Raw genomic sequence first — 12,107 nt, 5'->3', positions numbered from 1 at the left:
GAGGTGGTGGGGTGACCGTTTGGGCTGCTTTTCATGGAGGGGGCAAAACTGACCTGGTTGTTCTGAATGGAAACCTGAACCACTTCAAGTACAGGGTCATTCTGGAAGAAACATTGCTTCCATTTGCTCGTGCAGCCTTTCGAGGAAACTTTGTCTTCCAAGATGACAATGCATGGCCTCATCATGCTCGCATGATCCAACACTTTCTTGCTGATTGTGGTGTAGAGCATATGGAGTGGCCTGCCATGTCCCCGGATATGAATCCGATAGAGAACTTGTGGGCAGAATTAACGCGTCAAATCGACCACTTGGACCAGCAGCCGACGTCTGTGCGTGAATTGCAGCAGGCTATTGTCACTGCATGGCAAGCGATTCCTGTCCAAACCTTGGCAAATCTCGTGAACAGCATGCCTCGACGTGTACGTGCTCTCCTGAATGCTCGTGGGGGTTAAACGAAGTACCGTTCTGTAATTTTACTATCCGAAATCCCATTCATAATTTAGATTTGTTTTTGTTGAAAATGATTTTGGCTAATGTGCAAAATAAAGAGATACTTCTGGAAAACGTACAGAAGTTTATCACAGTACTGTCCGTGATTTGAGTTGGATATCAGTTTACATCACTTTCAAGGATCAATTTATTTGCTTCGAAATGTCAAATGTGGTTTTTGTTTCTTTTAAAGGTCACATTAACAAAATCTAGGATAATTTCAACATAATTCCAATGAACATTTGGTTCTAAGGCATCTTGAAAAGTAAGTTCAACCCCACAAAAAATTTTTCCCATATTAAATGCCAAGTGTGTGTGTGTGTATATGTATGTATGTATGTATGTATGTATGTATGTATGTATGTGTGTATGTATGTATGTATGTATGTGTGTGTGTGTGTATATATATATATATATATATATATATATATATATATATATATATATATATATATAGTCGCATCCCTGGGGTTGACACCCCAAGAGGACGAATGACGGAAATGAGCTTTAACTCCAAGGCGTATTTCGAATTTGGCGGGAATGTCTTTTCACATGCGCGGGAATGTTTGAAGTCTTTCCTGATCGGACGGCCGACACTGGGTTAATCCGAACCCACAAACAAAGAAACAAAATAAGACATGATATCTAAATTCAACAACCAATGATTTAAGGAAAATAACGCAAGCACAATAAAAATGTTGAGGTAAAACCTAATAATAATAGGCAAAGATGAGGGACCCTGCAGTGAACTCAATTACAGACACAGGGAGAAACAAAAGAAAAGAAAATAATTTGGTAATCGGCCGACACTCAGCTTTGCAGTTCATCCAAGGGCTTGCAGACCTTCGTCACCTCCAAACCACCGCGCGGGAAGCGCACAAAATGGTGCGGAGTCGCGCTCCCCAATGTCCCAACATGAGGTACTTCTTGCGATGCCGACTGCCCCGACCTCTCTTGTTCAGTCTCTTTCCACAAACACACATGAGCCAAAGATGCGCCACCACCCGCGACAAAGCCAGAACAAAGAGAAAATGCGACCGCCTCCAACGAACGCCAGGACCAGAAGAAGCGAAATGCGACTGCCTCCAACAAACGCCAGGACCAGAAGAAGCCAAATGCGACTGCCTCCAACAAACGCCAGGACCAGAAAAAGCGAAATGCCACTGCCTCCAACAAATATCAGGACCAGAAGAAGCGAAATGCGAATGCCTCCAACAAACGCCAGGACAAGAAGAAGCGAAATGCGACTGCCTCCAACAAACGCCAGGACCAGAAGAAGCGAAATGGGAATGCCTCCAACAAACACCAGGACCAGAAGAAGCGAAATGCGACTGCCTCCAACAAACGCCAGGACCAGACGAGAGACAAAAATGGCGAGACAGCGTCTTTTTCCCTTCAGCTCTCAAATGTTCGACCACTGACTTCACACTCTGTCCAATCACCGAGCGCTACTCAATCACCTCATCGCGCCTCCACCAATCACAAAGGCCGGGCGTGGCCACCTCGTTATGAGTCGTCGGGGGGGCGACCTCGTGCTGCGTCTGGCGGATCTGGCGGCGTGGTGAGCGAATGAGTCCATTGCCTGGCCGACTGAGTTTTATAAGAACATTAGGGGGTAAATCACATGGAGGCAAGCACATACAGGGGAATTTTAACCATAAGCCCTATAATTAATAAGCACAAAACCACCCTCCTTATGGTGACATGCAAACAACTCTTTAGCTGAACATTTACCTGCTTATGTCCATCGAGATGGGTTTCTTCTTCTTGGCGTCTCACTTGGAGCATGCTAATTTATGCGATTCTGCCTTTCCTATGAGTTATTTCATGCCTACCCCCACAAACATAACAATATAGTTTTATTTTCTGTCTGTCTGCACATCAACATTATCGGCCACACCTGTAATTACCCCCATCATATTGCATATTGCACATATTGTCTCACAATCTGGGCTGGAGCATCCGTAATTATTACTTTGACTTTATTTATCAAACTCCACAATGTTTATTAATACCTACTGTAACTGTTTTTGATTTTTGAGAATGTAAGGTTAATTAGGAAAAATACAAACAATAAATTGGTCAGCAAGATGAACTCAAGAAGTAGAGAAACTCACCTGGTCCATATAACCACCTTCACACATTACAAACCTTCTCAGCGCAATTGCCTCATCCAGTGTGTACTTCACATAAGGTTTCAAGAGCTAAAAAGCAAGCACAGACAAAATTCAAATTACCAAACAAAAACAAAAATGATAATTAAATGATGGCAACTACTGCCATTTTCTCAGACTCACACGCCACAGCAGCCATGTTTCTGCCCACCAGTTATTACTTGGCAAAAAAATTGTTTGGACAACTATGTTGATCACTCTGGTTTGTGTGTTTGTGTGTGTGTGTTTGTCTGTCCGCTCACTTATACTTGCCTACAGGTCACAATTTTAAACCGATCTTCACGAAACTTCACCAAACGGTAGAGTTGGTGGTCCGACATGATCCTATTTATTTTTGAGGTCAAAAGGTCAACATAGGCCAAAGGTCAACCACTTTGTTCAGGTTTCGAAAATCCTCAATTTCCATCCGATTGACGTGAAATTTGAATAGGATTAACATATAAGCTAACTCAATTCAACCACCAACTATTTTTGAGATCAACATCGGCCAAAAGGTCAACATAATCCAAAAGGTCAATAACCTTTTCAAATTCCTAACATCCTCAATTTTCATCCGATTCACTTGAAATTTGAAGAGGATTTTCATATCAGGTCACTGAATTCAACCACGTACTATTTTTGAGGTCAAAAGGATGCTCTACTGAGTGCCATTCTACTTTGTTCCCTTTTGCCAAATGTCGCTCTGAGTGATTTTTCATTTATTTTTCCTCCGGTTATTTAATATGGCTGATCACTATGTCATGGTGTTTGTATGTCTATTCATCATCCTTTGATGGCTCACTGCAATATTCCTACTTGTTTCCATATTTCCTACCAATCCATAATCAGGATGAAAACCAATCACGAAATCGCTTTACCATGTAAGGTGATTTCTGTGTGCATTCTGAAAAGGATATTTCATGGTAAGTGCATTTGAAATACAGTATTTTCAAATACATTTGAAATATTTGAAATACATTTGAAATACAGTAGACCAATCAGCCTTCTCCCAATTATCAGCAAAGTCATGGAATCCATCATTGCTTCAGATATGAAATCTTTCCTCTTCTCCAATGGCTTGATCTCTGATCATCAATTTGGTTTCAGACCTGGTCACTCTACTCTGGACATGCTGCTTCTGCTTTCTCAACAATGGATGGAGGTCCTCAATGCCAAACAGGAAATTAGAGCTGTCTCCCTTGACATATCACGTGCCTTCGATACGGTCTGGCACCCCGCTCTGCTCACCAAACTCTCCTCTTTTGGTATCCATGGAAATCTCCACGCATGGCTGGCGGACTTCCTCTCTAGTCGTAGTCAACGTGTGGCCCTGAATGGGTTTCTCTCATCTCCTCTTCCTGTTCAGGCTGGAGTTCCCCAAGGCAGTGTTCTGGGCCCTGTGCTTTTTCTGGTCTTCATCAATGATCTCTCTGACTCTCTTGGAAATCCTCTCTATCTCTTTGCTGATGACTCGACTCTCTGTCGCTCCATTCTCCATTCTTCATCCCTCAGATCGGCAGTCTGCAGCCTCCTCACTCTCGGCAGACCTAGACAAAATCACAGACTGGGCAAACAAGTGGGAAGGGGAGGGGTGGGAAAGACAAGAACATGTCTTTCAAGTGGAACATGTCTTTCAATCCTGACAAGTCTCACACTCTTACGATGTCTCTCTGCAAAGACCGACTGGACAACCCTCCCATCCACTTTCTGAATAATCCTCTCCAAGAAGTTCTGTCACTCAAGCTTTTGGGTCTCACTATCTGCCATGATCTTTCCTGGGAAAACCACATTTCAAATCTGGCCTCCAAAGCAAGTCACCGACTGGGCATCCTCCATCGTGCGAAGTCCTTCCTTGGCACACCTGAGCTCCTCACCACATACAAGGCTTTCATCCAAAGCTCAATGGAATACTGCTCTCCCCTCTGGGCTGGTGCTCCTGCCTCACACCTAGCTCGTCTTCACGCTGTTGAAACCAAAGCATTCAGAATCATTGGAATCTCCCGCGATGAAGCTAACTCCAAGGGCCTCTCACTCACTCACCGCAGGCGGGTTGGTGGTCTTTCCGTCTTCTACCGACTCCTCTCTGGCCTTGCCCCGCAGCTCTCTCTGGGCTCTGTCCCGCAAATATTCCTACAGGTCGCACAAGATCTGCCTGCAACCCTCTTCCAGTTAAACTGCCAAAATCAAGACTCTCTGCTCACCTTCACTACTTCATTCCTCTTTTCTCCCGCCTCTGGAATAAACTCCCTCACTCTCTTCAATCCCACTCCACCCTCCAGGTCTTTAAAACAGCTGTTCACCACCATCTCTTATCTTCCCCCATCCAAAACCTTGATCTTTTCTGCCCCCGCTAATTTCAGCCCAATTCCACTTTTTTGAAATACCAACTTCTGGCCTGGAAGTCCTTGGTGTCCTCGTGTTTTATACTTCTCCCACCCCTCCCCTTCCCACGCCTCCTCCCCCCAAGCCCTCTCCCTCCCACACATCTACCTGCTCTCAAATGTTGTGTGCTCTCAAGTGTTTGTGTGCTTCCCCTTCTCTCCCCATCTTGTCTTCCGCTCCCTCTTTTTAGATATTTTGTTTGTCTGGTTGATTTGTTTGTGAAGTAAATGTCAGCTCTTTCACGAGCCTCGATTCAGTATACAAAAATAATAATAATATTTGATCGTTATTTCTTTTATTATCATTATAAATATACATACCTTATACAAGGGATGACCTGTGGTTAAACACCTCATCAATGCCACAGTGAACACCTCAGTTGTACATCTCATATAGACGTACATCATTGTCCAATGTGTCACGAAGTTTGCATGCTGCAGCCACAACTTGGCGAGGAGCCAATCAGTTTCTGAATCACTGGGAAGAAATATTGGGTTGTCTTCACCTGGTTCTTGATTCAGCTAGGGAGGGAATCATTTAAATAGATAGGGAAGATGCATGAATTAACTCGAACGACACTCGGTAAAGCGCATACCTAGGCCAGGCTCAACAGTTTACGTTTTGTATCCCACTGAAAAGCCAGAACTGCAACCGGACCTCCAAAATTGAATTGGCTTGTTCTTGTCACCTGCACAACTTATCCACCTAGTTTGGTCAGAAATCGTCCACAGCTTTTTGAAATATCGTGCTCCATATAGTTTTTGGCCCCTGGCCTGGTGTTGGCCTGGTGCCTGGTGTTGGCTTAGCCGTTAGGATGCCGGCTTGGGATCCTAGGATCCTGGGTTCGAATCCCGGGTCGATCGCTGAATTAACGCCAGGGGGGTTGACTCAGCCTGTCATCCTTCCGAGGTCGGCAAATTGAGTACCAGCTTGCTGGGATGAATGATCAAGGTGTGTACCCTGATTTAGAATAGGCACACCGTATCCCTGCGCATCGTAAGAGCATGACCAAGGGTTGGCGTCAGGAAGGGCATCCGGCCATAAAAACATTGCCTCAAACAGGGAACCATGATTGTCATGGGGCCCGCAAGGCTAACCACCGCTCTAGCGGGGAAAATGGCCTTAAAACGATCATTCATATAGTTTTTGGACCCATCTCTCAATGATGAAGAATTACTTACAATTTTAACAATTCTCAGATGTTCACCAAAATCGAATCAATCAGTCCTTCTCACACATCCAATATGTCTACCAGGTTTCGTCCAAATCTGTCCATAACTTTTTGAGATATCCTGTTTACAGACAAACTAAACTGTACAGAGATGAAAACATAACCGCCTCCGTGCATGAGACAATGTCGCATGCCCAGGGATATCCCAATCATGGCAAATTAAAAAGGGGGAAAACATTTATTTTCATTATTTGAATAAAAAAAGGAAAAATGCAAAATCTACTGTGCTCACGACCAACATGTGAGCAGTGACCAAGCTATGTCGGTGATATTCACTCATCAATTGGTTGCTTGACTGATCAATTGGGTTTGATCGTTTTTGCTCGAATCATTATTAACTCATCTAAGGACAGACTGCCTTCACCCTATTGGTTGGATAGCACACACACGGGAGGAGACACACATTGACATACACATACATACATATATATACACACACACACACACACACATATATATATATATATATAACTGTGAGAAATAGTAGAAACTCCACAGTACGAGCAGGGCGTCTCATTTGTGTTAAATAAATAATCGGGAGATTGAATAAGATGCGGACATAGCTTCAGGACGGTCGATCTTTAATTCTCGACAAGTTTTCGACCAACAAAGGTCTTCTTCTTAGTCTACAGAAACAACTAGCATGTATATCAGACAACTATGTATATGTGTGTGTGTGTAATATGTGATATGTGTGTAAGATGTGTGATGTGTAGAAGATGAATACCAAAATAAGAAGAGCCACGCTAAAGCTTACTCACCGTCCCCAAGTTCAGCAGAAGTGAAGCGCAGCTAACAGTTATCGTTCACGTTACAGTTTGTGCACGTGCATATACAAATATATATATATATATATACATACATACATAAACACACAAGCATATATTCATATACCATTTATATTCATATAATATATATTTATATATTTATTTATATATTTATATAAATGACATATAAAGGTAGAATGAATGAATGAGTGAATGAGTGAATGAATGGGTTACGGTTCATGATTTGATTGGGTTGATGTTGGAACATTCTTTAATCATCAAAATTTATGCCATGAGGGATTTTTGTCCGAAGTTTATGTATCCAAAAGGACTCGCGTTTCAGAATCGTGGAGTGTGATCGATTTGTAATAATTGATTCAATGGCAGAGATTTGAATGTCATTTATAGAGTGATCCGGTTGATTAAAGTGTATCGTGTAAGGTAGAGATTTGCCCTGACTCGTGTGGAAGTTATTGATTTCTGACCGGGTGTTATTAAATCGTGTGTCGAGTGTATTCTCAGTTTTTCCAACATATTGTTTGTTGCACTTTTGGCAAGTGATTACGTATATGACCCATGTAGATTTGCAGTTCATATTGGGGGTGATGGGGAATTTTTGTCCAGTGCTAGAACTACAAAATTTGTTTCCTTCTAGTAAATGCTTGTGAATAATACATTTGTTTGCTGTGCATTTATAGAAGCCAGGGATCCTAGTACCTTTGTTGTGGGGCTGTGGGTGCTTTGCTTTTACCAAGAGGTCCCTGAGTGGCCGACCACGTCGAAATGATGTTAGTGGAGGTTGAGGAAATGTGGTGCCGAGTGTTTCTGATTGATGGAGGAGAGGAAGGGCCTTATTCAGAATACTTCGCAATTAGGATGAGGTAGGAGAGTAAGTGGTTACCAGTGGGACACGGTTAGTTGCAGGTTTGGGTTTGTAAGTCAGAAGGTCTGCTCTCGGTATGCGTTTGGCTCGGTTTATTGCTTCTTTCACAGAGTGAGGGTCATAGTTTCTTGCAATGAAGTGTGTTTCTAATTGACAGAGAGAAGTTTCTTCTGCCATTTTTGTTGAGCAAATGCGTCTTACTCTGATTGCTTGACTGTATGGTATGCTTGCAATTGTATGTTTAGGATGAGATGAAGAAGGGAGAAGGTAAGAGTGAGTGTCTGTTGGTTTGGTGTATAGATCTGTTTCGAGTCTGTTATTTTGAAGCGTGAGTGATGTGTCTAGAAAGTGAACTTCGGATTGTGAGCTGTCGAATGTAAACTTGATGGTCGGATGAATCAAATTTGTTGACTGTCATTTACGTCCTCTCGTGATGAATCTCTCCTCATACCTTGAGGACACCACCAGTTTTCTGACCCACATCCAATGATTGAACAGAATATACTCACCTTTCAATTCCCAAACCATTTTAGTCACAGCAGATGTTACATCCCTCTACACTAATATTCCACATTCAGAAGGCCTGTCTGCATGCCACAAAGCACTAGATACACGACAAGTCCCAATACCACCTACTCAAGACCTTATGCGCCGATTACAACTGACACTCAAACTGAATAATTTCCAATTCAACAGACGACATTACATTCAAACTCAAGGTACCGCTATGGGTACCCCTGTTGCACCATCGTACACCAACATCTTCATGGGAATGGTAGAGGCCAAGATCTATGCACAACCTCATCACGGCATCTTGAAAAATCCTGGGTACGTTATATTGATGACATCCAGTTCATCTGGTCAAAATCCCTCCATAGTCTCACACAATTCCAAAATGAATAAAATTTGATTCATCCGACCATCAAGTTTACATTCGACAGCTCACAGTCCGAAGTTCACTTTCTAGACACATCACTCACGCTTCAAAATAACAGACTCGAAACAGAGCAATACACCAAACCAACAGACACTCACTCTTACCTTCTCCCTTCTTCATCTCATCCTAAACATACAATTGCAAGCATACCATACAGTCAAGCAATCAGAGTAAGACGCATTTGCTCAACAAAAATGGCAGAAGAAACTTCTCTCTGTCAATTAGAAACACACTTCATTGCAAGAAACTATGACCCTCACTCTGTGAAAGAAGCAATAAACCGAGCCAAACGCATACCGAGAGCAGACCTTCTGACTTACAAACCCAAACCTGCAACTAACCGTGTCCCATTGGTAACCACCTACTCTCCTACCTCATCCCAATTGCCAAGTATTCTGAATAAGGCCCTTCCTCTCCTCCATCAATCAGAAACACTCGGCACCACATTTCCTCAACCTCCACTAACATCATTTCGACGTGGTCGGCCTCTCAAGGACCTCTTGGTAAAAGCAAAGCACCCACAGCCCCACAACAAAGAAACTAGGATCCCTGGCTTCTATAAATGCACAGCAAACAAATGTATTATTCACAAGCATTTACTAGAAGGAAACAAATTTTGTAGTTCTAGCACTGGACAAAAATTCCCCATCACCTCCTATATGAACTGCAAATCTACATGGGTCATATACCTAATCACTTGCCAAAAGTGCAACAAACAATATGTTGGAAAAACTGAGAATACACTCTACACACGATTTAATAACACCGGTCAGAAATCAATAACCTCCACACCAGTCAGGGCAAATCTCTACCTTACACGATACACTTTAATCAACCGGATAACTCTATAACTGACATTCAAATCTCTGCCATTGAATCAATTACAAATCGATCCCACTCCACGATTCTGAAACATGAGCCCTTTTGGATACATAAACTTCGGACAAAAATCTCTCATGGCATAAATTTTGATGATTAAAAATGTTTCAGCATCAACCCAATCAAATCATTAACCGTAACCCATTCATTCACTCATTCACTCATTCTACCTTTATATGTCATTTATATAAATATATAAATAAATATATAAATACATTCTATGAATATAAATGGTATATGAATATATGCTTGTGTGTTTATGTATGTATGTATATATATATTTGTATATGCACGTGCACAAACTAACGTGAACGATAACTGTCAGCTGCGCTTCACTTCCGCTGAACTTGGGGACGGTGAGTCAGCTTTAGCGTGGCTCTTCTTCTTTTTGTATGCATCTTCTACACATATCACACATCTTACACAAATATCACTGCACATACTTGTCTGATATACATGCCTGTTGTTTCTGTCGACCAAGAAGAAGACCTTTGTTGGTCGAAAGCTTGTCGAGAATTAAAGATCGACCGTCCTGAAGCTACGTCTGCATCTTATTCAATCTCCCGATTATATATTTACATATATATATTTATTTATTTATTTACACACACACACACACACGCGCACTTTTTATTTTATTATTACTAGCGTGGATCGGTTCGCTACACTCGCCTCACCATACGTCGCCACAGGGGCACAGGCTTATTTGAAACTGACGATTATAATTCATGACTGTACATGAGACGCTATGTTATCATCATACAAACATTTATTTTGTACATTTTCCTTTCCTATTCCGCTATTTCCTATTCCAGTCGATCGCTGAATTAACGCCAGGAGGGATGACTCAGCCTGTCATCCTTCCGAGGTCGGCAAATTGAGTCCCAGCTTGCTGGGATGAATGATCCTGGTGTGTACCCCGGTTTAGAATAGGTACACTGTATCCCTGCGCATCGTAAGAGCGTGACCAAGGGTTGGCGTCAGGAAGGGCATCCGGCCATAAAAACATTGCCTCAAACAGGGAACCATGATTGTCATGGGGCAATCGTCATGGGGCTAACCACCGCTCTTGCGGGGAAAATGGCCTTAAAACGACCATTCATTCATTTTGTATACTGAATCGAGGCTCGTGATTCATATTCCTTTCCTATTCCATCTCCAGGCACTGGATGACGCGTGCCGAAAGGGAGTTCTCAGTTTTCACTCTGTTTGTTTTCTTGTTTGCCGGGCAATAGTCATCTCAGTCACCCTTTGAGCTGAGAAGCTGAAATTTGGCAAAATAGTGAACAAGTGCTTTGGCAAAAACCGCATTTTTTATTTTTTGATTCATCAATTCATTGATTAATTACTTAATTATTATCGATTTATTCAGTACCTATTTATTTTCTTTCAAAATCTCCAAAAAAAAATGTTTGCTGAAAATACTCATCATCACTCGTTCATGAACCTCTGAAAGTTTCACAAAGATCTGTTTGGCCATCTCTGAGAAAATGGCAACACACTGACAGACAGACGAACATCTGTCTTATGGTATAAGATTGGAATTATAATTATCAACCAATTCATGAAGAAACAATTGTTTTCGGCCAATATTGACAAAGCAAAGCTTCAGGTGGCCACTGTCACTTTGATTAAGTACCTGGATGGCAATAGGGAGAAGTTCTCCTTCAGGTGTGCAGTAGAGCATACAGACGGGGGCTGCAATGGTCATATTCTCTGATTGGGTCTTGCAATCTGCCTCAATCCCGTGAAGATACTTGAAATCCACAATGTAGATGTTTCCTTCCTGTAAATTTCATGCTTTGTTGAAAATGAAAATAAATCATTCTCCCATTACCCCCAACCTCTCATTTTCTGCTTATTGGCCAACAAGCGATAATATAATTTCCTGAAAAGATGGATTTAATAGCGATGAAATGTGATCAATTGCCACGTACTTGTTTATGCCAATGAATTAGAGATGTAAAATTATGACGAAAATGCAAACTTTTACATGTGTATTTCACTCATTCTTCATCACTTGAGCAAGCAATACATGTTTATCTTTTCATCGACACTGAAAAAGGAGATGTGCGTACTTAATACACTAAAACCATTCAGAAACTCAATACCTTCAGACTACCAAGACCATCAAAGACCCTTATGACCCCCAATACCTTTTCAGACCTTAAAAAGTCCACATCAACAATTTCACCCCATTATCATCAAATGGGATATTTTTGTGATTTTATTTGTTGCCAAACCTCAGGAATTTTTCAATATATAAAATTGAGAATTGCACAGCATATATAATGTATGTATGTATGTATGTATGTATGTATATATATATATATATGTGTATATATATATATATATATATATATATATATATATATATATATATATA

General features: G+C 41.5%; 1 protein-coding gene across 1 annotated transcript in view; it reads right to left on the bottom strand.

The window, feature by feature from the left end:
• LOC137415492 (polyunsaturated fatty acid 5-lipoxygenase-like) overlaps positions 1-12,107 on the bottom strand; it is a 100,391-nt gene that overhangs the window by 28,560 nt on the left and 59,724 nt on the right. The window contains exons 8-10 of the mRNA XM_078782580.1: positions 11,361-11,507; positions 5,345-5,545; positions 2,607-2,693 (exon numbers count right to left, since the gene is read on the bottom strand). Coding sequence (XP_078638706.1) covers positions 2,607-2,693; positions 5,345-5,545; positions 11,361-11,507 — 435 coding nt within the window. The remainder of the gene's footprint in view (positions 1-2,606; positions 2,694-5,344; positions 5,546-11,360; positions 11,508-12,107) is intronic.

The sequence above is a fragment of the Myxine glutinosa genome, chromosome 7, assembly GCF_964187855.1.
Source record: "Myxine glutinosa chromosome 7, kmMyxGlut1.1, whole genome shotgun sequence".
Classification (NCBI taxonomy): domain Eukaryota; kingdom Metazoa; phylum Chordata; class Myxini; order Myxiniformes; family Myxinidae; genus Myxine; species Myxine glutinosa.
The sequence above is the reverse complement of the archived record's forward strand: the minus strand, read 5'-3'. Positions and strand labels throughout refer to the sequence as shown.